General features: G+C 41.7%; 1 protein-coding gene across 2 annotated transcripts in view; it reads right to left on the bottom strand.

Moving 5' to 3' along the window:
- Nucleotides 1-6,901: 6,901 nt before the first annotated feature.
- SLC30A10 (solute carrier family 30 member 10) overlaps nt 6,902-27,674 on the bottom strand; it is a 34,788-nt gene continuing 14,015 nt past the window's right edge. The window contains exons 1-4 of one of the 2 annotated variants that reach the window (XM_065892170.1): nt 22,087-22,726; nt 21,347-21,421; nt 15,087-15,326; nt 6,902-7,401 (exon numbers count right to left, since the gene is read on the bottom strand). In XM_065892170.1, coding sequence (XP_065748242.1) covers nt 6,902-7,401; nt 15,087-15,326; nt 21,347-21,421; nt 22,087-22,726 — 1,455 coding nt within the window. Of the gene's footprint in view, nt 7,402-15,086; nt 15,327-21,346; nt 21,422-22,086; nt 22,727-27,674 lie in introns of those variants that run through there. The other variant, XM_065892179.1, reaches the window with a different exon arrangement.

The following is a 27,674-nucleotide window of genomic DNA, read 5'->3' as shown; positions in this document are numbered from 1 at the left end:
GGCATCAAGGTTCCAGCTGGTCTGGGGAGAGGAGCATGGAGGAGGGATTGTGGGCGGAATGCTCCCACTAAAACCAACAGAAGAGCATCACGGAACGGTGATTTTAGAATTGGGATAAACTCATGGATAAAGAAGATGTGGTGCATATATACAATGGATACCACTCAGCCATAACAAAAGAACAAAATAATGCCATTTGCAGCAACATGGATGCAACTAGAGATGATCATCCTAAGTGAAATAAGTCAGAAAGAGAAGGACAAATACCACACGCTATCACTTATATGGTGGAATCTAAAATATGGCACAACTGAACCTATCTAGGAAACAGAAACAGACTCACAGACATAGAGAACAGACTTGGGGTTGCCAGGAGGGAGGGGGTTGGGGGAGGGATGGAGTGGGAGGTTGGGATTAGCAGATGTAAGCCATTATATATACAATGCATAAACAACAAGGTCCTACTGTACAGCACAAGGAACTGCGTTCAGTATCCTATGATAAACCATAATGGAAAAGAATATTTTTAAAAAGAATGTATATATACATGAATAACTGAATCACCTTGCTGTACAGCAGAAATCAACACAACATTGTAAATCAACCATACTTCATTAGAGAAAAAAAGAATTGGGGTAAACTCCCAGTGAATGTGGAATGTCTGTAGACTCCCGTGGGACATCCCCAGGGAGTCCTTAGCAACAGCTCCTGGGGCTCAAGATCCTGCGTGAGGCAGGAGATGAAGTGGTAGGTCTGCTGAACACAGAGCAGCATAGATCGTGGTGGGGAAGATGTCTGCATAAAATCGTTTCACCAAAAAACTTTGTTCCTGGTATTTCCCCAATCTGCACCCTCCAACATCCCTCCTACAAAAGCTTAGCGCCTGCTGCCTTAGAGAATGAAGTCTCAGCTCTCCAGATGGGTTGCCCTCTCCCTGTTTCTTCACCCACTGAACTACCCCAAGGCTAGTTTCAAATGGAAATCTTCTGCGCTGTGCTTGACTCTACATTCTCTCCTCTTCACTTTTACCCGTGTTGACAGTACCACTGTTTAGTGCCATTTAGCTTTAAGGGGCATTTAACTGACAAAATGCGATTACAGAGATGAGAGGAGGTGGGATAAGAGCAGGAAGGATGTGAACGTCAGATTGAAAGCATAAGATAATAAAATCCATTGACACTTAACTCTGCTCTCACCTATTTGATCTCCTAGGATTCCTACAATAACCCTGTAAGGAAGATAACACAGGCTTTCGTCATTAACCTCATTTATAGATAAGAAAACTGAAGCACAGTGAAGTTAAATGATTTGTCCAAAGCCTCCAACCCGGAACACCAAGTGCTGAACCTATTCATTCATTCATTCATTCATGTGCCAGGTACTGTGGCACTGTTCCAAGCACTGGGATAGAGGCTGAAGAACACAGTGGTGGATTATACAAAGCCTTATTCTACTTGGAGAGACAGGAAATAAACAAATGCGTAATATAATGTTACCAAGCGACAGTGCTACGAAGAAACATTAAGGAAGGTAAGAGACACAGAGAGAGGCTGGGTTCTCTCTTAAATGGAGTAGTCAGAGATTCTGCAACCTAAGCCCTAGAGTACTGAGTACTTTCACCTCTGCTCCATACTCCAGACTCTTACTGCTGAAGGAAGCTAATGGTCATGAAATATTATGTAACCCTCTCCTTTTGCAGATGCTGCCCAGGGCTTAGAATGTGCACATCTGAGCACCAGAACCCGTCCAGCACAAGATCCCCCCACTCCCCGGCCATCCAGGTTACAGGTAGCTCTCTTTAAACTCCCACAAAGGTGGACTGCCTTTTTCACATATAGATTATAAACTCCTTAGAGGCAAGAAGCACTTGTACATGGTTTACAATAAGTATAAGCCAATTAATCAGTTGACTGATGGGTAGCATAAAAGCAATTGAAAGAAATGGAAGACTGTTCCCCTTATTCAATAGTTATAAAGAGAGATTTTCAGATCTATAGGGTCTCTCCCCAAAAAAGCCTAACCTCTCACCATTCCCTAAATCCCAGGAGCTCCCCTCCTACACAAACCCATTGGGTAGCCCCCACTAGAAAACCAGATCAGTCCAGGTTACAGTAAGTAAGGTAGCTGGGTCAATTGGTGACATTTCTACCAAGAGTGGAGAGCGGCAGAGGGGTGTGAAATGGAGACAGAATTAGTCCTGAATTATTAAAATCAATCCACGGAGTTACTGAGTGGAAATTGACTATGGAGTAAGTGACAAAGACAAAATGCGTTCAGCTACTTTGCGTTACTGGTTTAATTTTCACAAACATCTCTCAGTCATATATTTATTTGAAAAACTTTTTATTGATAGCACCATTGAACATCTTCACTTTTAAAGGTATGCGTCTGTGCATACATCACTGGGGGACTTCACATGCAATTAGCGATGAGTTATTGAAACTTTGTGTCTTAGGGTTTTAATAATTCCCCCAAATGTGACAATTATACTTTGGCAAAATCACCTGTGAGGACAGAAGGAAGACTTTAAGCAACAAAACTCCACAATACTGTAACATAATTTCAGACCTCCAGGAAGGGGTTATTCTCCCTTGAAAATCATCATCCTTTCCAGATTATTCCCATCAGAATTCAGAGGAGATTCAGTGTCTCTGGCCTGGCTTTGTACCAAGAGGAGCCCACTGATCCATCTAGCAATAAGCAAGAAAAGTTCCATGTAAACAAAAAAGTCCAGAATGAAACACCTGAAAAGTTCCAGAAAAATATGCACATTTTCATTAGCTAAACTCCAAATTCATAAGAACATTGAGATTGCAGTGAGGATTAGGGTCTGAGGCAAGTTCCATTTGAGCAGCTACTTCCCCGATTCAACAGCTTCATTCCTGTGGCTAATCACATGTAAATACACTCAGAAGCACAAATAGGTGACAATTTATCAAGTGAACGACAAGGGCTATACAATAGGCATGCTTACTCAGCCTAAATTAGAAACCCAGATTAGGTTGCGGTTCGTCGTTTTTTTTAAACCAGTCTTTTTTGCGATCTTTAATTGCAAGAGTGTGAAGATACATTACACGCGGGGTAATTTAAAAACAGGAAATGTATTTTGTACTCTTGGAAAAAAACGGATATGATTTGGCAAAGGATTAAGTGAGTCATGAACAATAAAAAAATGTTTTTAACATCCGAATTTGTCATAGCACTAAGATGCGCTGTTGGTCAGAAGCCAGTAACAAAAAAATATCGTCAAGTTTAAAATTGGTAGGAAATTAAACACCTTAACTCCAAGAATCAATTGTGCTGATGTAACCCCTTCTAAAGACGACTGTATTTTTATAAATAGTTTTATCTAGCCTTTAAAAATATTTTTTTAAAGAGCAAATTCTTCAGAGTGATTATATTAAAAGGATTATTGGGCCCTGGAAGGGCTTTCATCAACAATATCCCTCAAGGACCCTTAGGTTAAGTCAGTGGCTCAGAACTAGGGGCTATTCTGCTCCCCAGGGGACCTGTGGCAATGTCTGGGGACATTGTTGGTTGTCACAACTTGAGGGGATGCTACTGGCATCTAGAGGGTAGAAGCCAAGAGATGCTGCTAAAAATCCTACAAGGCCGAGACAGCCCCACACAACAAGGAGTTATCCAGTTCAAATGTCAAGGACAAGGAGATTGAAGAAGCATAGCAAAAGCTCTTGCTACCTCAAAAGGCAGTTTATTACAATCCAAAATCTACCCCAGTGATTTCTTTGACATTCAAAGCACCCATTCCTACTGAACTTTGAAGTTCCTGATTTACCTCCACTAGAGTTTGGCCAGCTGGTGGCAAAAAAAAAAAAAAAAAAAGAAAGAAGGAAAAAAAGTAACTAAACATGGAGAGTATTCTAAATTGTTCCTCAATGTCTCCCTATTTTATTGATCAAAAAATTAAAAGAATAATATTTTTTTCTGTCAACAATGGAACCTGGTAGCCCCACAGGTATTCATAACGGACAAATATCATGATAAAAAACGTAACCTCCATTTTCACAAACCGAGTTGAAAGTTGGAAAATAAAAGTAGACTTAGTTTTTCCTATAGCTGGTGCTGAACTAATGCGGAAAGGACTCTTTCCATAGAAATAGGAGGCTATCCCTCATCCCCAGGTTAGAACACCTGATGGCTGGTCCTGATCTGACACCCAGAGGATTCCCTAGACTCTTAAAAACTTATTTTCAGTTCCTTAAAAAAAAAAAGAGAGAGAATTTTCTGGAACTAACCTATGCACACAGAAACGCGAAACTGAGTAGCAGTATTTTTGTAATCTCAGGAAAAAAAGCACTGTTGTTTAGGCACCACTGCCACTTTGCAGGGCTCATTCAAAGGAAAAAAGAAAATTTTTGTGTTTCCTTGGGAGAATTAAAATGCAGGACAACTAAAGGGAGAGTAAAACCCGAGTAAAAACACCATACAGCAGGCATCACGGTGCCTGAGTGGCAAATGCAAGCACCTAACCCGATAGAAAAATATTGCACTTAATTAGCTTGTTTGGACATTATTAAACACACCGAGCCCAACTGTCTTCAAAAGGTACTATTTCACATTGACTGCACTTCATAATTTGGTATGTTCATAAATGTCCATCGAGATAATTTTCTGAGGTTAGATTTAATTATGTTGGAATTAGCCTTTTCCTTTCCAGAAAAATACTTTAGAGATTAATTAAAGAACATTATTTGGATGTAAACTAATATGCATTCCTTTACCCAGCTACACAAAAACTATAAAATTATAATTTTTCCCTTTTAATAAAAGCAGAATGATATGAAATCAAATTAGACCTTCAAATCTGGAAGTGAGAGACATTTCTTCTTCGGCTCCAATCAGTGTATCTCAACCAACATTTATACAAGAGAATTTGGTCCACATTTTACTGTGGTGAGTTTCACAGAGAATCCTCTGTTTTGTGTGAGTACATGCCATGCTTTTAATATTAAAAGTAAAAATGTTGCCTTATATCTACCCCCATTTTAGCTATTAAGTACATACTATATAATAGCTATAATACTATATAATACTATTAAGTATATATGCTTAATAAACTCCTAGGGATAAAAACATATTTAGGCATTTTTCTATTTACCTAATTCATGGCCAATTTAAACTCGGATAATAAATTTTCAAGGAATAAAAATTTTCCTATTCTACTTATCACAGTTGCTTCTTTATTTCAGCCTTAGAATTTAAAACTAAGACACAGTTTTTTAAATGGTGTTTGTGTTGAAAACTGTGGGTGCTTTTTCTGTTCCCAATCCAGCATTTCTGATGAGAACTGTGAAGATTCTAAACTGCCCAGACAATGCTTACAGCCTGAGGGGTGATCTTTTTCAGTCAATTTTGCAACCCATCAAAAAAGATTCTAGGGCTTCCCTGGTGGCAGCAGTGGTTGAGAGTCCACCTGCCGATGCAAGGGACAAGGGTTCGTGCCCCAGTCCGGAAAGATCCCACATGCCGCGGAGCGGCTGGGCCCGTGAGCCATGGCCACTGAGCCTGCGCTCTGCGACGGGAGAGGCCACAACAGTGAGAGGCCCGGGTACCGCAAAAAAAAAAAAAAAAATTCTAGTTCTTTAGCGAGGCACCTCCCGTTTTCTTATACTTATTTTGAGATTGTTCTGGTGAAAATATTGCTGCCTAAACAGTTTGTTAAATTCATGTCAGATGTTTCTCCAGTACATGGAACGAAAATCAGATTCTAATAGATGTATTTGAACTTGATAATATGGGTCAAGAGACATAAAAGAAAAAGGTAAAAGCTCCTTGAAACACATTAAAGGCAGCAATTTAATTCTCATTTCTCCCTTGGACATACACTTTTCCATCAAATTACTAGTTGGCAACTATAGTAAATACCTTAAAATATGTCTAATTAAAGGAAAGTCAATCTAGCTTATTTTTTGGGCAAGAATGCATACTCAATGCCATATATTCTCCTATCCCGAGAATACTCATTTTCTCCTGGTAAATGCTACATAGATCAATGTGATCATATAAAAGAAGACTGAAGGGAAATTTGGGCAAATAAGTAAATCATTAATAAGCAATAAATGAAAACAGTCCTAACTAGACTGACTCTAAAAGACAGTATATAGGTACTGTGTCATACTTAAAGGAGTAGAAATATTCCCACACTTCCAAGTGAAAAAAAAAGCATCTTATGTATTTGAACATTTGAAGCATCCTATAGCTGTAGTTCAGTTCACAGCAGAAAGTCTTTTTCTCTCTACCTCTCAAAATGAAGAAATCATCAAAATGCATTTTCTTCCTGCCTTTCCCCACCCCCAATAAACCTGACATCCTCTAATGTTCTGAGAATATTTTCTACCTTACTAGGTATTCGTTTTACGTTTATTCAAAAATTAGTCAAAGAAAAAAATTTCTGCAGTTATAGGACTACTTAACTTTCCTCTTTTATGATCTCCCAGTGGAATAGAAAAGAATATAGCTATTATGGTTCTTAAGTTTTTGTTTGATGTGCTTGGCTATGAGCTCACCTGAGAGCCAGCTAGCCGTTCTAAGCAATCCCAAACAAAAACTACTTTGAATCCTGTTTCCACAATTATTGAGACCCAGCCTTCAATGTCCCTGATATGTATACTAGTGCATTTGCTTCGGAAAATAAATGTTCACACAAAACTGTTGAAGAGCAGCATGAAACACCCAGGATAACGTAAAAGGGTTCTCGGTCACACAAAAATTAACAGACAAGTTCAACTAACATCCCAAACAGCCAAAACCCTTACTGAACACAGAGTGTGTGCACACTGTGAGTGTGATCAGAGTCTATGACCCACAAATCTCTTCCCACAAGCCCAGCTAGTGGTTCCAAAGTGCCTCGCCTATACAGCTTACTGATGTGGGCACCAAACTAAAAATGTGTGCTGTTGACATAACGTGAGTCCTCCTGAGATTTGCTAAGAGCTTGTCCATGGTCACTCAGACAACCTTCCAAAGATACTTCAAGAGCCACTTCTGCTGTTTGTCGTCTCTCAAGGCCATCACTCCGGGACAGGTCCAGTGGGGGACAGCCATTGTGCTCGGCACAGCCATTGACATGGGCCAGAGGCAGTGCCCCGGGGGGACAGCACAGCTGCTTGGTGCAGTCCTTGGAGATGCAGGGTGAGCTGCAGAGCAGCTGCAAGTCCTTCTGCCCCAGGGGCCCCTTCAGGTCCACCTTCTCAAACTGGATGGTCACATTGTGGATTCCTGTGTTGTGGAAGATTTCTCGAATTTTTATACTGGCATCCTGATCTCCCCCATCCTGCTGATACTTGATGTGCAGAGTGGCAATGATCTTCCCACTTATAAGTTCCCAGATGTGAACTTCATGGACACTGCTAATTCCGGGCACGGCAGAGAGTTTACTCACTAGAATAGGGGAGAGAAAACAATAGCCAAGGTGAAGGTTCCATTTGAAACATGGAACCGCCACGGGAGGATAGGGTCCCCTTAAGCATTCTCACCAGAATGATGTAGTTACTAAGAATAACAGGAAGCAAAATAGCTGTACCGTATATGGCTACATCTTCCCATACATTTTCCCATAATCTTCTTCCTCTCTGAATTCCTCTACCATACACTGTTAGCCCATAAAAGGCAATTCAAGGGGCTTCCCTGGTGGCGCAGTGGTTGAGAGTCCGCCTGCTGATGCAGGGGACATGGGTTTGTGCCCCAGTCCGGGAAGATCCCACATGCCACGGAGCGGCTGGGCCCGTGAGCCATGGCCGCTGGGCCTGCGCGTCCGGAGCCTGTGCTCCGCAACAGGAGAGGCCACAACCGTGAGAGGACCGCGTACCGCAAAAAAAAAAAAAAAAAAAGGCAATTCAAGAAAATAAGTTTCATAACAATCCTCCCCACAAAATGCCCAGGGTGGTTGAGTTTACAAAGCATTTGACGCTCTGATGGACTGGAGTGGGAATATAAAGTAGGATGCCTTTTTTAAAGGGGATTTGGCAATGTGGATCAAAAACCTCAACCAGCAATTCTAACACTAGGAATTTAACGGAAAGAAATAACCAAATATTTATGTACAAGAATGGCTTGGACAATGCTTTTTGTGTTAATGAAAAAAAATGGAAATCGTTAAATCAATTATGTGATAGAATATGATACAGCTGTGAAAAAGTAAGTTGCATATTTAAGGATATGAGAAAGTGTATATAATGTATTTTTAAGTGAAAAAGCAAATAGCTAGAATGTATATGTGGTATGACATTCTTACCTCTTTTTTTTTTTAACATCTTTACTGGAGTATAATTGCTTTACCGTGTTGTGTTAGTTTCTGCTGTATAACAAAGGGAATCAGCTATACGTATATATATCCCCATATCCCCTCCCTCTTGAGCCTCCCTCCCACCCTCCCTATCCCACCCCTCTAGGTAGTCACAAAGCGTAGAGCTGATCTCCCTGTGCTATGCGGCTGCTTCCCACTAGCTATCTATTTTACATTTGGTAGTGTATATGTGTCCATGCCACTCTCTCACTTCGTCCCAGCTTACCCTTCCCCCTCCCCGTGTCCTCAAGTCCATTCTCTACATCTACATCTTTACTCCTGTCCTGCCCCTAGGTTCTTGAGAAATTTTTTTGTTTTTAGATTCCATATATACGTGTTAGCATATAGTATTTGTTTTATTCTTTCTGACTTACTTCACTCTGTATGACAGAGTCTAGTTCCATCCACCTCACTACAAATAACTCAATTTAGTTTCTTTTTATGGCTGAGTAATATTCCATTGTACATATGTGCCACATCTTCTTTATCCATTCATCTGTCGATGGACACTTAGGTTGCTTCCATGTCCTGGCTATTGTAAATAGTGCTGCGATGAACACTGTGGTACATGACTCTTTTTTTTTTTTTTTTTTGCAGTACGCGGGCCTCTCACTGTTGTGGCCTCTCCCGTTGCGGAGCACAGGCTCCGGACGCCCAGGCTCAGCGGCCATGGCTCATGGGCCTAGCTGCTCCGTGGCACGTGGGATCTTCCCGGACTGGGGCACAAACCTGTGTCCCTTGCATTGGCAGGCGGACTCTCAACCACTGCACCACCAGGGAAGCCAACATGACTCTTTTTGAATTATGGTTTTCTCAGGGTATATGCCCACTAGTGGGATTGCTGGGTCGTATGGTTTTTAGTTTTTTAAGGAACCTCCAAACTGTTCTCCATAGTGGCTGTATCAATTTACATTCCCACCAACAGTGCAAGAGGGTTCCCTTTTCTCCACACGCTCTCCAGCATTTATTGTTTGCAGACTTTTTGATGATGGCCATTCTGACTGGTGTGAGGTGATACCTCATTGTTGTTTTTTTTTTGTTTTTTTTTTTTGTGGTACACGGGCCTCTCACTATTGCGGCCTCTCCCGTTGTGGAGCACAGGCTCCAGACATGCAGGCTCAGCAGCCATGGCTCATGGGCCTAGCCACTCCACGGCATGTGGGATCTTCCCGGACCAGGGCACGAACCCATGTCCCCTGCATCAGCAGGCAGACTGTCAACCACTGCTCCACCAGGCATTTCTCTAATGATTAATGATGTTGAGCATGCTTTCATGTGTTTGTTGGCAACATGAATATCTTCTTTGGAGAATTGTCTATTTAGGTCTTCAGCCTATTGTTGGATTGGTTTGTTTGTTTTTTTGATAATGAGCTGCATGAGCTGCTTATATATCTTCGAGATTAATCCTTTGTCAGTTGATCCATTTGCAAAGATTTTCTCCCATCTGAGGGTTGTCTTTTCATCTCGTTTATGGTTTCCTTTGATGTGCAAAAGCTTTTAAGTTTCATTAGGTCCCATTTGTTTATTTTTTTTTTTCTATTTTCACTTCTCTAGGAGGTGGGTCAAAAAGGATCTTGCTGTGATTTATGCCATAGAGTGTTCTGCCTATGTTTTCCTCTAAGAGTGTTATAGAGTCTGGTCTTACATTAAGGTCTTTAATCCATTTTGAATTTATTTTTGTGTATGGTGTTAGGGAGTGTTCTAATTTCATTCTTTAACATGTAGCTGTCCAGTTTTTCCAACACTACTTATTGAAGAGGCTGTCTTTTCTCTATTGTATATTCTTGCCTCCTTTACCAAAGATAAGGAGACCATATGCACATGGGCTTATCTCTGGGCTTTCTACCCTGTTCCATTGATCTATATTTCTGTTTTTGTGCCAGTACCATACTGTCGTGTTTACTGTAGCTTTGTAGCATAGTCTGAAGTCAGGGAGCCTGATTCCTCCAGCTCTGTTTGTCTTTCTCAAGATTGCTTTGACTGTTCAGGGTCTTTTGTGTTTCCATAGAAATTTTTTGTTCTAGTTCTGTGAAAAATGCCATTGGTAGTTTGATAGGGATTGCATTGAATCTGTAGATTGCTTTGGGTAGTAGAGCCATTTTCACAATGTTGATTCTTTCAATCCAAGAACATGGTATATCTCTCCATCTGTTTGTATCACCTTTAATTTCTTTAATCAGTGTCTTATAGTTTTCTGCATACAGGTCTTTTGTCTCCTTAGGTAGGTTTATATCTAGGTATTTTATTCTTTTTGTTGCAATGGTAAATGGGAGTGTGTTCTTAATTTCTCTTTCAGATTTTTCATCATTAGTGTATAGGAATGCTACACTATTTCTGTGCATGAATTCTGTATCCTGCTACTTTACCAAATTCATTGATTAGCTCTAGTAGTTTTTTGGTAGCATCTTTAGGATTCTCTATGTATAGCATCATGTCATCTGCAAACAGTGACAGTTTTACTTCTTCTCTTCTGATTTGGATTCCTTTTATTTCTTTTTCTTCTCTGATTGCTGTGGCTAAAACTTCCAAAACTATGTTGAACAATAGTGGTGAGGGTGGGCAGCCTTGCCTTGTTCCTGATCTTAGTGGAAATAGTTTCATTTTTTCACCACTGAGAACAGTTTCAAGTTCAGTGCTTGTGATTGGTCTGTTTATATTTTCTATTTCTTCCTGGTTCAGTCTTGGAAGTTTGTGCTTTTCTAAGAATTTGTCCATTTCTTCCAGGTTGTCCATTCTATTGGCACAGAGTTTCTTTTAGTAATCTCTCATGATCCTTTGTATTTCTGCAGCATCAGTTGTTACTTCTCCTTTTTCATTTCTAATTCTGTTGATTTGAGTCTTCTCCCTTTTTTTCTTGTTGAGTCTGGGTAATGGTTTATCAGTTTTCTTTATCTTCTCAAAGAGCCTGGAAAAGGTTTTATTATTTAGTTTTTATTTTGTTTCATTGATCTTTGCTATTGTTTCCTTCATTTGTTTTTCCTTTATTTCTGATCTGATATTTATGATTTCTTTCCTTCTGCTAACTTTGGAGTTTTTTTGTTCTTCTTTCTCTAATTGCTTTAGGTGTAAGGTTAGATTGTTTGTTTGAGATTTTTCTTATTTCTTGAGGTAGGACTGTATTGCTATAAACTTCCCTCTTATAACTGGTTTTGCTGCATCCTATAGGTTTTGGGTCGTCATGTTTTCATTCTCATTTGTTTCTAGGCATCTGTTGATTTCCTCTTTGATTTCTACAGTGATCTCTTTGTTATTTAGTAGTATATTGTTTAGCCTCCGTGTGTTTGTATTTTTTACAGTTTTTTTCCTGTTATTGATATCTAGTCTCATAGCGTTGTGGTCGGAAAAGATACTTGATCGATTTCCATTTTTTTAAGTTTACCAAGGTTTCATTTGTAACCCAAGATATGATCTATCCTGGAGAATGTTCCATGAGCACTTGAGAAGAAAGTGTATTCTGTTGTTTTTGGATGGAGTGTCCTATAAATATCAATTAAGTCCATCTTGTTTAATGTGTCATTTAAAGCTTGCGTTTCCTTATTTATTTTCATTTTGGATGATCTGTCCATTGGTGAAAATGGGGTGTTAAAGTTCCCTAGTATGATTGTGTTACTGTCAATTTCCCCTTTTATGGCTGTTAGCATTTGCCTTATGTATTGAAGTACTCCTATGTTGGGTGCACAAATATTCACAATTGTTATATCTTCTTCTTGGATTGATCCCTTGGTCATCATGTAGTGTCCTTCTTTTTCTCTTGTAATAGTATTTATTTTAAAGTCTATTTTATCTGATATGAGAACTGCTACTCCAGCTTTCTTTTGATTTCCATTTGCATGGAATATCTTTTTCCATCCACACACTTTCGGTCTGTGTGTGTCCCTTGGTCTGAAGTGAGTCTCTTGTAGACAGTATATATATGGGTCTTGTTTTTGTATCCATTCAGCCAGTGTATGTCTTTTGGTTGGAGCACTTAATCCATTTACATTTAAGGTAGTTATCGATATGTGTGTTCCTATTACCATTTTCTTTCTTTCTTTTTTTTTTTTTGCGCAGTACGCAGGCCTCTCACTGCTGTGGTCTCTCCCGTTGCGGAGCACAGGCTCCAGACGCGCAGGCCCAGCGGCCATGGCTCATGGGCCCATCCGCTCTGCGGCATGTGGTATCTTCCCGGGCCAGGGCACAAACCCTTGTCCCCTGCATTAGCAGGCGGACTATCAACCACTGCACAACCAGGGAAGCCCCTTATTACCATTTTCTTAATTGTTTTGGGTTTGTTATTGTAGGTGTTTTCCTTCTCCTGTGTTTCCTGTCTAGAGAAGTTCCTTTAGAATTTGTTGTAAAGCTGGTTTGGTAGTGTTGAATTCTCTTAGCTTTTGCTTGTCTGTAAAGGTTTTAATTTCTCTGTTGAATTTGAATGAGATCCTTGCTGGGTAGAGTAATCTTAGTTGTAGGTTTTTTCCCTTTCATCACTTTAAATATGTTCTGCCACTCTCTTCTGGCTTGCAGAGTTTCTGCTGAAAGATCAGCTGTTAACCTTATGGGGATTCCCTTGTGTGTTATTTGTTGCTTCTCCCTTGCTGCTTTTAATATTTTTTCTTTGTATTTAATTTTTGATAGTTTGATATGTGTCTTGGTGTGTTTCTCCTTGGATTTTTCCTTTATGGAACTCTCTACGCTTCCTGGACTTGACTGAATATTTCCTTTCCCATATTAGGGAATTTTTCAACTATAATCTCTTCAAATATTTTCTCAGTCCCTTTCTTTTTCTCTTCTTCTTCTGGGGCCCCTATAATTCAAATGTTGGTGCATTTAATGTTGTCCCAGAGGTCTCTGAGACTGTCCTCATTCTTTTTTCTTTATTCTGCTCTACAGAAGTTATTTCCACTATTTTATCTTCCAGGTCACTTATCCGTTCTTCTGCCTCAGTTATTCTGCTATTGATTCCTTTTAGAGAATTTTTAATTTTATTTATTGTGTTGCTCACCATTGTTTATTTGCTCTTTAGTTCTTCCAGGTTCTTGTTAAATGTTTCTTGTATTTTTTTCATTCTATTTCCAAGATTTTGGATATCTTTACTATCTTTACTCTGAATTCTTTTTCAGGTAGACTGCCTATTTCCTCTTCATTTGTTTGGCCTGGTGGGTTTTTACTTTGCTCCTTCATCTGCTACGTGTTTCTCTGTCTTCTTATTTTGCTTATCTTTCTTTTTTTAAAAAAATGAAACATCATTGTATATATACACACACAAAAATGATTTTTTTAGATAGATTAAGTCTTGTTTTATTGAATGACTGACATAAAATATTAAGAGTGGTAATTTCTGGGTGGTAGGATTATGAGAGATTTCTATTTTCTTATTTAGGCTCTTCTATATTTTCCATACTTTCTAAAATTAGTATGTATTTAGAAAGATGGTATTGAACAGTGATGACGAACAACCTGTAGCCAGCTAGAGTTTGAATCCCAGCTAATCATTTACTACCTGCATGACCTTGTAAAATTTACCCAGTCCCTCTGTGCCTCGGTTTCCTTATCTGTAAATTAGGAATGATAATGACAGTACCTCATAAGTTTATTTTAAGGATTAAAATGAGTTAATATAAGTAAAGCATTTGGACAATATTACCTAGCATGTAATAAGTATCATAAGAGTGTTCCTATTGTTATTACACTTTAATTTTTTTAATATCTGCTTTTCAATATATCTACATTATTTTGTTAAAAGGCAATATAAGCCAATATATATCACAAGTTGCTTTGTATATGCTTCTTTTGTTTTTTCCATTGGCAAACAAGCCCCTGGAAGGAAAATGATGTGGTATATCTGCTCCTCGGAGCCTCTTTTACCTCTGTCGTCCTCTGCCTGCAGCACTGGGCAATGAGTAGGCATGCAGGACAGTCACACTGTAAATCATGCCTGTAGGGGGAAAGGCTATCCACGGCTGTTTAATATATTAAGACCTATCAAATCTAATTTCAGCTATTTGTCATGAAATAAGGTCTTCCAACTTTCAGCTGCATAGTGGGCCTGGGCTATAGTTCATGTTTACTGGCTCACTGATGAAGTAATGATAGATAGAATAATAGCAAATATTCATGAAAAAAATTTTTTTCCTATAAAAACTTCATCTCCATTTAGAAACACTAGAACTAAAGTTGCACATTCAGTTTCTCACCAACATCTGGAGAGTTCCCATTCAGACATCCTACAAAGTCTATAAAAACGTTCTATCCTCAGATGCACATAAACTCAAGTGAGAGTTTGACCTATTTGAGCAAAGCAAAGAAACAGATTCCACTACTGAATGAGTGAATTTAAATATGGTCCATTTTACTGTGTTATAGGACACACGGTGACTTGTGTGCCCACAAGAATTAGTTAACTAAAAAGCAGGATCTAGAATAGGAAGGAATGACTCATGTTTTCAGAATAGGGGGAATAAAAATCAAGTCCTGGATGGAGTGGCCTTATCTGAGTTAGAATAAATCTCTGACATGAAGGTAAATAAATAGCCCAGGAATAGGTATTGCCCAAGCAACACATTCTTAAAACTTTGCAGTAGAGTCAGAGGATGATGGGCTAAAAAGGACCTTTGGTTCTCAGAGCTGTGAGTCATCTTAGTAGCAGCAGTCATCTACAAAACATGTGAGGATGTCTCTATTGCTTTGTGATTTAAAGTATTTCAGGAGACAGAAATCAAACACTGCTCTGAAATAATGCTGGCCCTTTGGCCTGAAGAACAGTCACTGGGCAGTGGTTCAAGATAAGAATCGCATGACTTACTCAGCTCTTCCATGTTGACGCCTTTGGGGACCATCTGTAGCAGAATGGCAGCAGTCTCCTTGATGAGTGGGAAGGCAGATGACAAAATAATGATGACCATGATGACAGTCAGGCTGGGGTCAATGTAGCACTGCCAGTTACATGGGTCCTCATGCTTCAGGGGAAGCACGTAGAATATGATGGCCGTAATCACCACAACCACCGACCCCAGGGCATCTCCCATCACATGTAAAAGGACCCCTGCGGGGAAGAAAGAAAGACCAATAAAGCCCACGTGACACTCACTGACTTGGCTTCCCAAGTCTATGAATACCTGTTGCTATTTGTTCTCTGTTCAGTTAGAGCAGCAGGCTGGATTTGAAAGCAAAAAACAACGGCCACTGCTGCACAAAAAACAAAACCTCAGGCCACCATCCCAGGACCCAGAGAACCTGGAACAGCCTAGGAAGATTCTGAGCCGCAGACACCTGCGGGAAGAGGGACTGTGCCAGTTCAAGGTGCCACATTGCTGCCACCTACCACCCATCAGAGGGCACCAAGCCGGAAACAGACGCTATGCAAATGGTTTCTTTTTCTTTCAGACAGGTGTCTGTGATTTCAATTGTTTCAAACATTTCTTTTTTTTGGGGGGGGTGCCATGCCACGTGGTTTGTGGGATCTTAGTTCCCCAACTAGGGATCGAACCCAGGCCCACGGCAGTAAAACCACAGAGTCTTATCCACTGGACCACCAGGGAATTCCCAAACTTTTTTTTCCTAATTGAAGTATAGTTGATTTACAACATTGTGTTAGTTTCTGGTGTACAGCAAAGTGATTCAGGTATACATATTCTTTGTCATATTCTTTTCCATTATGGTTTGTTACAGATAAATATAATATTTATATTTATTTATTCTTTGTCTTCCCTCTACCTTGATCCATTTTCCCCTTCCCTAAATGCATTTACCTACTTCTCACTTAGCCTGTGGTCACTTAAACTGCCTTTGGTTTAAGAGGTCCTCCACAGTGTCCAGCAACATTCCCACTAAATAAAGAGCCCTTTGTAACAATAAAATAACATTTAAATTCTACAGATAATAACAAAAATTGTGGATGCCTTTACTTAAGGGAACCACTTCGAAAGTTTTCAGTCATGAAACAGAAAGCATGTAATTCTAAAGAAGATCTAAGTGTCCAGTTGTTTGTTGGACACAGACTGAACTGGGATTTAGTGAATGGAGTGGAGATTTGTTAGGATTATAAAGTATAAACACAAAGGTTTTTTCTTTACAGAAAGCAACATCAGAATCTTTCTTTCCAAAGTATGGTTTGCAGACCAGAAGCACCAACATCACCTAGAAGCTTCTGAGAAAGGCAGAATCTCAGGCTCCACTTCTTATCTATTAAATCGATTCTGCTTTTTTTTTTTTTTTTTTTTTTTTTTGCCGTACGCGGGCCTCTCACTGTTGTGGCCTCTCTCGTTGTGGAGCACAGGCTCCGGACGCGCAGGCTCAGCGGCCATGGCTCACGGGCCCAGCCACTCTGTGGCATGTGGGATCTTCCCAGACCAGGGCACGAACCCGCGTGCCCTGCATCGGCAGGCGGACTCTCAACCACTGCGCCACCAGGGAAGCCCCGATTCTGCATTTTAGTAAGATTCCCAGGTGACTGAAATGCACATAAAAGTTTTCAAGGCGCTGCTCTAGAAGAAAGTATATGGACTAACCCTCCATGTATCCGAGATTCACTCAGTAGAATTAATAATCATCCAAAATACTAACAACTCACTCATGGCTGCAACTGAATAGTTTCACTTAGAAGAGGCTACTTCCTCCTGGCAGCACTTCTAAGATTCTGAGTAGCATCATAGGTCGAATGGCATTTTGTAAACACACTAAATGTAGTTTGTGGCAACCTCCCCCCGCCACCAAAAAAATACAAGAATAAAAAGAATCCCCACATCTCCTTCTGGCTGAGTGTTTACTTATGGTAATAGGGTCCCGATTCAATAAATACATTAAGTAGTCCCATTTTTTAATTCTATGCCCCCTTCTTCCCACCCCACCCCTATGGGGGCTTCTTACTCCCCAGTCCCTGTCCTCAGCCAAAAAGAGAAACTCAACATGTTCCCAAGAGTTGGTCTCTACAGCTTGTTTCTCCAGGAGGAACTGAAGATCAAAGCTCTAACCTTCTCCAGGACAGTACAAAATACTACCATAAAAATATGAAGACCAAACATTTCCTATACGCACTCGACATCATTTTCACAGCCTGAGACCATCTGTTATTCTCTTTTTCATGGATGTCAGCCTCGTTTCCTCCATTAGACTAAGTAACATGAAGGTGAGGGTCGTACCCTGCATTTCCTTTGTTTGTATTTTAGCACTGGAGGCATACAATCTAGGCACTCGAAAAAAAACAGTTTTCTGGTTGGTCAGTCATAACTCCCGCGACATAGAGTGCCTTCTGCCTTTTACTTAATTATAATAACTGTAATGCTAGCTAACATCTATGCACCAGACATTGTTGTATGTTGCATGTATTTACACATTAAGTCCTCTTAAGGACTCTCTAAAGTGGTTACTCTCTCCACTCTACAAATGAGCAAACGGAGGCACAGAGTAGCTTAGTAACTTATCCAAGAGCACACAGCTACAAAGTGTTCGTGTGGGGATATAAATCTCCATAGTATGACTAGAGAACCATTGGGCATCCTGCCCCATCGAAGTCCTAAATTCCAGTTTCAAGTTCTCCTTCTGAGAAATCTCACTACCGGACCCTAAGAATTATATAAAAGAGTGTTCAAACTTATTTTTCACATAATCCACAGTAAGAATCTTATTTTGCATCCTAGCCCAGGCACAAACACACACTGAAACAAATGTTTCTCGAAAAAACAAAACCTATCCTTACGTGGGACTTATTACTATTTTCTATTCTATTTCATTCAATCCTAGTTAGTTTTCAAAATGCTGATCATACTTTACTAAATTGATTTTACAACCCAAATTATCGTGACTTTCAGTCTGAAAAACTGCTTACAGCTTCATTTCACTAAATTCCTGAGATATTGCGGTGTGTTTTCTGGCCTTCCGTGCAAAGATGGTCATGATCTTCTGGGGACCTCAGTCCACTGGCAGGGCTCCGGATAAGTGCGTCAGTAACTTCCAGAGGGAGGATTATTCCCTGTGATGAGAAATCTCAAGAAAGGCTTCTCGAGACATGGGCAAGACTCTGAAGAGGAGACAGGCTTCAAAAGGCAATAGTTCCAGGCAGAGAAACTCAGAGAAAAGGTGTTCCAAGCAGAGAACTCAAAGGAGGCTGCAGAAGAGGATGTGCTTGTCAGGCAACATGGGAGACAGGTGCGCTACATTTAGAGTCACCGACCTGACAGTCTCTGTGAGTCATGGATCTTGGGAAAGTCAACCTCTCTGAGCGGCAAGAGTCTCACTGGTGAAATGGGAATAAGAATAGTATCGGCCTCACTTCTCGAAGAGGCTAGTTCTGAAGAGGACGTGATACTAGAAAAAATGTGTATAAACATCTAACGAAAACAAAGCCGGTGTGTGTGTGTGTGTGTGTGTGTGTGTGTGTGTGTGTGTGTGGCAGGATAAACTGTTGAAATACTGCCATGATTTGCTTTTTGCTATTAACTGTCAGGATCATAGAATAACAGAGTCAGTAGAACGCTTGGAAATTAATATGACCTAATCTGGAGCTCTGAAACTTAGTGACTCAACTATCTTGAATACATTCGTGTTGCATGTTGCTATCTCAAAGACTTTCAGGGATAATGTCTTATTATCATGCTAGTCAAAAGATGTTTTATTTGTTATTTCTATGTCTAGCTGAAATTTGAGTCACTTCCTATGCATATATAATTTATAATAAAAATAAAATGTTGTAGAAATTAAAAAAAAATAGAGGACGTGAAACAATGTCTGAAAACCCACTGAGAAGTAAGTGCACAGAACTGATGGGAAGGCAATTCATTATGTGAATCCTCTGTGCTGTTCCCATCAGCCATGTATCTCTCACAACAACACAGAGATGTCAGCACTGCTATTATCTCCCTTATGTAGATAAGGAAACTGTAGGTCCAAGAGGGAACGTTACTTGCCCAAGGTCACATAGCTAGTGGAAGGCAGAGACAGAACTCAAACCAGATCCGCCTGCCTAAGCCCTCCTCACCCCACTATATGTATGTCTTAAATGGTGGTGAGACAGGCTGGGACCTGGGACCCTTTGCTGCAGTACTTGCACCTGGACAAACGTCTCCTTGAGCAGCAAAATCAACAAGCTCATTTGTATGAGGCATCTTTAAAAAAAAAGGCTCACAGATACAGAGAACAGATTGGTGGTTGACAGAGGTGGTGGAGGGGTGGGCAAAATGGGTGAATGGAGTCAAAAGGTACAAACTTCCAGTTATAAGATAAATAAGTCATGGAGATGCCATGGACATCAGGGTGACTATAATGATGGACCTAGTGGCAGGGCAGGAATAAAGACATAGACATAGAGCATCGACTTGAGGACACCGGGTGTGGAGGGGGAAGCTGGGACGAAGTGAGAGAGTAGCATGGACATATATACACTACCAAGTGTAAAACAGATAGCTGGTGGGAAGCAGCTGCATAGCACAGGGAGATCAGCTCGGTGCTTTGTGACCACCTAGAGGGGTGGGATAGCGAGGGTGGGAGGGAGACGCAAGAGGGAGGGGATATGGGGATATATGTATATGTATAGCTGATTCACTTTGTTATAAAGCAGAAACTAACACAGTGTTATGAAGCAATTATACTCCAATAAATGTGTATTAAAAATAATAATAAAGAAAATAAGAAAAAAAATAATCCTGTACCATATATTTGAAAGTTGCCAAGAGAGTAGATCTTAAAAGTTCTCATTATGAGAAAAATTGTTACCGTGCATAATGATGGATGCTAACCAGACACTGTTATTCATGTATTTATATTTATACTGTGGTGATCATTTCACAATACATACAAAGATCGAATCATTATGTTGTACACCTGAAACTAGTGTTATATGCCAATACTATCTCAATTAAAGAAAGAATAAAAAAACAGAATGTGCTTTGAAAAGGTGAAGTGCTATGATGGTGAACTCCATCTTAAAAACCCATTAAATATATATATAGAATATATATGTTATTAATATATATTACATATGTAATATATATTAATAACATATATATTCTATATATTTATATTTAAACTGAACCTAAAAAAAAGGATAAATTAAAGGATTATGAGTTTTCATCACAGATCCTCTTTCCAAAAAGATTCACCACCATGTTTTTTAGGAATTTCCCTGTTGCAGTTAAATTTTTTTAACTGATTCATTTAGAAATTTTTAGGAGCTCATGTGCTGCTGTCGTTCTTTTCTGATTTTCCCTCCAGATTCATTCTGGGTATCACTTTGTAAAACAGATGTGAGACTCTCAGAAATGAAGGCATTTCCTGCATTATTTGTTTTTCTTTGTATTATTTACCTCTAAGCCCCACTTCAGGCTTCCTCAAACCATCTAAAGGTAAAGGGCTGCATAACTTTTGTTGAAATTCTCCATCAGATTGGGAACTGGGCTTTCTTGAATCGCTCTGAAGCAAAATCTGTGCCCAAGAAGTTGGAAAGGGGAGATGTACTGTACCATGTTGGTGTCTGGTGAGAAACCCACTTTTGAACTCCCAGGGCTCAACTTTGCCCTGGGTTTGTGACCTTGAGCGCATGGTAGGAGGGATGCAAGTGATGTGCCTTCCTCTGTCTCCCCAGAACCCCTTCTTTAGACCTTAAGGTGGAAACTCAACTGAACCAACAGACCATCTCAGGAGCAGTTTTCTGACCAAAATAAGTGAGGCAATGAGGGTCAGTCAGCAAGGTCACTTGGGGCGTAACCTTGGATCGATCCCACCTACTCTCTTCCAACCTTTATCAAAATGATATCCAATTCAAACAGGCTGCATTTTATGTTAGCAATATCCACGGGCGGGCAAAATCAAGCAGTAGCATGCCAGGGATCTGTGAGACTCTGGAGCAGGCAGCGTGAGCACGGGCCTAAGTGGAGCAAGGATAAATCATTAGCAACTCTGACTCCCCCAGAATCGATGCCGTGATTAGGCAAGAGATCTAGGTAATAGTCTCTGCATGTAACCAGCCTACTTTCTAACACACCTATGAAAAGGCAAACAGAAAGGAAGAGTCCAGCCCAGTCCATGTGTAACACTGAAAAGGATTTCAGCTTGACCCCAGGTCAATCCTACCTCTGATATTCAGGGCTTCGGACTTCTCCTTTTTCATAGTCTCTTCTGGTTCATTCTGCGTAGTCAGGGAATCACCTGCATTCAAAGAAGAAACCTTGTGTTGTGTATAAGTTCTACAAACAAAAAGAACCAATGGACTCAAAAAAACGTTTCATTATTTTCAAAGCCCACTACCTCATCAGCCCCCGCACCTCTCCAAACACACAGCCCAGAGTGGCACATTTTGGCCTTTAAATCAGCCTTGTGATTCACCTTTGGACTTCCTTCACACTTTCATTCAAGTTCAAACAAACAAACAAAAAACGAGGCAGTGGGAATCCACCCCCAACCCCAAACCCATAACTCCCAGGGGGATGGACGGATGGGCAAAGGGGGAGGGAGAAGAACAAAGTGCAGATAGTATCCAATGGAGGAGGGAGAGGTGCGGAGTGCTATCTGTTGCCCAGTAATAATAACTGATTTCCGAAAGAATCAATACTCCTATACAAAGAGAATAGGGGAAGGGGAAAAGAAGCAAAGGGGGCCCGAGGACCCAGGAGGAAAAAGAAAAGAAATCGGGGGAATACGTTCAGTTAGCGGCACAGACTTAAAGCCGGCCAGCAGAGGAAATAGTTGTGGCTTTTTTGTTTTTTTGTTTTTAAAGCAGACAGGTAAAAAGAGGGCGTGGGGCGAGGAAGAAGGGACCGGGCGCGCGGGGGAGGGAAGGGCAACGCTGTCCAGAAGATGCAACCGAAAGGCACCTGCTACGTTGGAGAACACGGTTGCCCCCTTCTCGTCCTTCCTGTCCACCGAGGCCACACGGAGGGTCACGGCCGAGTCGCGGCCGGGGGCTGGCAGGGCGGCGGCGTGCCAGCGGCCCTCGGCGCCCTGGGGAGCCGGGAAGACGCCTCGAGGGCCGCCCCCGGCCGCCGGCTGCTGATGCCGCTTCTGTTCGTGGCGGCGGCGGCCGCAGCAGGCGAACCAGGCGGCGCAGTCCCGGAAGATGAGCAGCCCTACCACGTTGACGGCCAGCCCCAGGGCGCCCACGATGAGCACCAGCTCGGGGTCATCGATGCGCTCGGGCCGGGCCAGGCGCAGCACGGCCTCCACGAAGATGGTGAAGCAGAGCGCGGTAAGGAAGACGGCGTTGCCGAGCGCGCCCACCACCTCGGCGCGGGCGTAGCCGTAGGTGGCGCTCAGGCTCCCGCGGGGGCGCCGGGCGATGTAGCCGGCGCTCAGCCCCACGCACAGCGAGATCAGGTCCGACAGCATGTTGAAGGAGTCGGACAGCAGCGCGATGGAGTTGCCCAGGTAGCCCGACACCAGCTCGGCCACGAAGAAGGCGATGGTGAGCACGAGCATGAAGAGCAGCCTGCACGTCTTGCCCGAGTAGCGGCCCATCCCCGCCCGGCCGATCGTCCCGCCGCCACAGGTCGGGGCGCGGCGCCCTGGACTCCGCCGTGGCCTGGTCCCCGCCTCCCGGGCCGCCCTGCCCGCCGGCACCCGGGCTTCTTATAAGGCGGAGGCGGAGGCAGAGCGGCCCCGGTCCCCGCACGTCCAGAGTCTAAAGGAAGGGCCGGGCGGCAGTATCTAAGGGACCTTTCGCCGCCTCCCCGACCCCTGCCCCTCCCTCGCGGCTCGGCCTCCCTTGGCACGTGGCCACGGGCCAGTGTCTTTCCTTCTAAGGACGGAAGTGGGCAGAGAGGAAAGCTGCCGAAAAGAGGGTGCGTGCCTGGATGGCACCCGTCACAGACACCCCTTAAACACAAGTGGTGTTCACCCGACGACCCTTTTTCTCCAGTCCCTCCAATCATCCGTGCCGTGACTGTCGGCTTTTAGTGATAAGGACCTTGACTGCTGTGGGGTGTGTTCGCAGTGGTGGACGTGAACACCTTCGCGTACGTGCCCAGACACCGATTCATTACAGATTCCCTAACAAGCTGGAAGCACCGACCCGTCCCACCCTGCCCTTCCGGGTGCTTCCTGCCTTGCATTTTGCGAAGTTGGAGCTGATTGCTCACTTGGCACTCCCACTCCAACACCACACGTGGTGTAGCTATTTTATCCTCTCTTCTTGCTCACAGCCTTCATAAAGGGCACACTATCGCTTCTGTCACCCCCTCATGGCCCAGCATCATCCCTGTCCGCCTTTAGGAACTTGGCTCACAAGGTCACCTTCCAGAGGTGAACTGCAGGCAGCCCTGGGGGAGAGCTCAGATCACACTTCTGTGAGCCTGGCACTCCCTCCCAGCTCTCAGAAATACAGTTTCTCTGTCATAGGTGCAGGTCCCTTGGCCACCAAAAAAAACAAGGCTGGCTTCCTCTGTGTACTTGTCTCCGTTCTCCATTGGAGAGAATACTCTCCTCACCCCCATGGGTCCCTCCCAGCATGACCTGATAGAGTTCAGTGACTAACCTACGTGAAGGCTTATTCCAAATAGAGCCTTTCTGTTGACAACAGGCTGTGTTCCAAGTAAACGTTACCCAGAAAAGGACTGTCTCCAGGACTCGGGGAAAAACCAAGGATCGGGGTCCTTGAAGATGGGTGTTTGCTCTTGGTCAGTTCAGGGACCGGGGTGGAGGAACCTTGCAGGTTTCTTTATTGGTTTGTTTTGGTTTTATACTCTTGTCTCATTCCGAAAAAGATCTGAGGGTGAAGTCTGATGATCTCTCTTCTCCCTCCCCCATTCCCAACCCCTGAACTTTAACCATTCCTAAAAAAACACATCTGCTTTTGGCTTGGAGATGAATAAAAATGTCTCACTCCAAAACAGCCACAGAATCCATTCAGGGAACATTCTAATTCTAGTCCCATTCATTGCCTTAGCCTTATAAAGCATGATCTTGTCTTTTAATGGTCCCCAAGGGTCCTTAACAAGATGCAAAAACTTCTTGGATCTGAGGGTTCCACCTTATACAAGATGAGCCTCGAAATTCTGGGACCCTGTGAGGCATTCCCTTCCCACCTCCAGGAAAATACCCCTACACTGAGAACTTGAGGAAATTGATCATTTAAAGTCTTCTCTAGGGACTTCCCTGGAGGTCCAGTGGTTAAGACTCCGTGCTACCAATGCAGGGGACACGGGTTCGATCACTGGTCAGGGATCTAAGATTCCGCATGCCCCATGGCGCGGCCAAAAATAAAATTAAAAAATAAAAAAAAACCACCACCGTTATTTCAAAAATAAATCAATAACTAAAGTCTTCTTCAAAAATTAGTATTAAAATGATCAAAACCTAAAAAGCAGTAAAGATATATAGGCTGATGAAAGTTTTGAGGCTGAATGGTCTTGCACAAGTTCCTTAATTGTCTGGGCCTGTTTTCACTACTGCAAAATGAGGGTAATAATAGTGCCCTCTCATAAGGTTGTGAGGATTGAAGGGGTTAATAGGTGTAAAGTGATTATAACTGCTATTGTATCAGATTATAATAGTAAGCACTCAATAAATGTTAACTGCTTATTTAAAAAATAAAAAAGAAGAAGCAGACAGGAAGCAAAAGAAGGTGTGAGATGAAGAAGAGAGTGGGCAAGAGAAGGGAAGAACGAAGTGGTCCAAAGGGCCACATTATAGTATTAATATTAGTATTAATATTAGTAATACAGCATGTGTAACAAAACTGCTATTGAGCCACAGATGACACATTCTAATACAAGAAGAAGCTATGCCCAAGTACTGCAGACTATGAAACCCCTGAGACATGTAACCTATGACGGAAAGCCAAGCAGTCAAAATAAGAGAGAAAGGCCTTTCGGAGATCACTTGACAGCGTTAACACAGTCCCTGCTGATTGCATTTCTCTGTCATTCACAACTGCAAGAAAAACCTGAGAACAGCAGAAATATATCACTTGTGTCTGTTGCCCAGTCATTCTCCTAACCAAAGGCATATAAGAAGAATTATGTCATTGCCCCGGGAAGGCAGTCAGTGGAACTAGAAAGCCAGCGGCTGAGGAAGCGTAGTGCCCTGCCCAGGGCCTAGTTCCTGACTTCAAGGAAGTCTAAAGACTAAGGGTGTCAACCAAAAGCACTTAAGGAAAATGTTCTGATATATATAGTTGTGTGTATATGTATATACATACATGTTGCTGTGTGTACATATATATATAGTTGTGTGTAAATATACATATATATAGTTTGTGTGTGTGTATGTATACATACACATCTATATATATATAGGTTATACACATATAATCTAAATTAATTGCCCAAAATTTAGACTTCATCTTATAGTTAGTATGAATTATGAGGTTTCGGTAGCTTTTTTTTTTTTAATTTTTATTGGAGTATAGTTGATTTACAATGTTGTGTTAGTTTCAGGCATATAGCCAGTGAATCAGTTATACATATACATATATCCACTCTTTTTTCTTTAGATTATTTTCCCATATAGGCCATTAAAGAGTATTAAATAGAGTTCCCTCTGCTATACAGTAGGTCCTTATTAGTTATCTATTTTATATATAGTAGTGTGTATATGTCAATTCCAATCTCCCGGTTTATCCCTCCCCCCCAACCCCCTGATAACTATAAGTTTGTTTTCTACATCTGTAACTCTATTTCTGTTTTGTAAAGTTCATTTGTACCATTTTTTTAAATTCCACATATAAGCAATATCATATGATATTTGTCTTTCTCTGTCTGACTTACTTCACTCAGTATGCCAATCTCTAGGTCCATCCATGTTGCTGCAAATGGCATTATTTCATTCTTCTTTATGGCTGAGTAATAGTCCATGGTATATATGTACCACATCTTCTTTATCCATTCCTCTGTTGATGGACATTTAGGTTGCTTCCATGTCTTGGCTATTGTAAATAGTGCTGTAATGAACATTGGGGTGTGTGTATCTTTTTGAATTATGGTTTTCTCCAGATATCTGCTTAGGAGTGGGAGCTTTTGGTTATTGAGCTCTGACTCTCTGCCTAGTCCTCGTGCTGAGTACTTTATAGTCATTAGCTCATTTCTTCCTCACAACAGCCCCATAAAATAAGTACAGGAAGACTTCAGAGATACTGTGGGTTCAGTTCCAGATGACCCCAATGACGGCCAATGAAGCGAATATCACAATAAAGTGAGTCACACAGAATTTATGGTTTCCCAGTGTATTTAAAAGCTATGTTTACACTATACTGTGGTCTATTAAGTGTACAATAATAGCATTATGTCTAAAAATGCAATGTACGTAACTTGATTGCTAAAAATGCTAACCATCACCTGAGCATTCAGTGAGTCATAGCAGTAACATAAAGATCACTGATCACAGATCACCAAAACAAATATAATAATAATGAAAAAATTGGAAATATTGTGAGAACTTTCAAAATGTGACACAGAGACACGAAGTGAGAAAATGCTATTGGAAAAATGGCCCCAATAGACTTACTCGATGCAGGGTTGCCACAAACCATCAATTTGTAAAACACACAATATCTGTCTACCAAGCATAATTAACCAAAGCACACACACACACAAAAATGAGGCATGCCTGTACTACTTTATAGGTGAGGAACCTAAAGCCCAAAGATTTTAAGTAACTTGGGCTTCCCTGGTGGCGCAGTGGTTGAGAGTCCGCCTGCCGATGCAGGGGACGCGGGTTCGTGCCCCGGTCCAGGAAGATCCCACGTGCCGCGGAGCGGCTGGGCCCGTGAGCCATGGCCGCTGAGCCTGCGCGTCCGGAGCCTGTGCTCCGCAACGGGAGAGGCCACAACAGTGAGAGGCCCGCGTACCGCAAAAGAAACCAAAAAAAGCAAACAAAAAACCTCTTTGCTGCTACACATCTAAGCCATATCCTGTAATATGTCATATCTATAATAAAGTTGGTGTTATGTTCAACTATCATCTGTCTCTTAGCTATCAATTGCTTCCAAACCTAGGAGAGTAAGAAAGGGGTATTCTTAATTAGTACCTAAAGCCCTAACATACTGGTGAGTTGGCAGGAACCTTGAGAAGGATAAAGGTGAGAATCTAGAGGCCAAAGTAACACATGGAGATTGAGGCTTCTGGTGAGACCAGGGCAGGCGCTGTTAAGTTTTAGGTCTCCAGTAAGTGTGAGCCAGGCAGGATTTTGACCTTGGCAAATGAAAGCAGCTTATTGCCTACAGAAGAATGGTTGTTGTTATAGATGTTTTAATAGGCCTTTGAGAGCATGAGTTTTTAAGACTGTTTTTTTACTGTGTGCTTCAGTCTTACTGTGCAAAGAAAGTGAGAGAGAGGGTAGTTTGCTCTCAAAAACAAGGACATTGCACCACAGGATGAGAGAGTTTTCTTCAGGCTAGACAAATGCAGAAAAGAAAAGGAGATGCACATCTATCTAAATATACTTAAAGAGGGGATTAGATTAGATCAGA

Source organism: Phocoena phocoena, chromosome 1, assembly GCF_963924675.1.
Source record: "Phocoena phocoena chromosome 1, mPhoPho1.1, whole genome shotgun sequence".
Taxonomy (NCBI): Eukaryota; Metazoa; Chordata; class Mammalia; order Artiodactyla; family Phocoenidae; genus Phocoena; species Phocoena phocoena.
The sequence above is the reverse complement of the archived record's forward strand: the minus strand, read 5'-3'. Positions and strand labels throughout refer to the sequence as shown.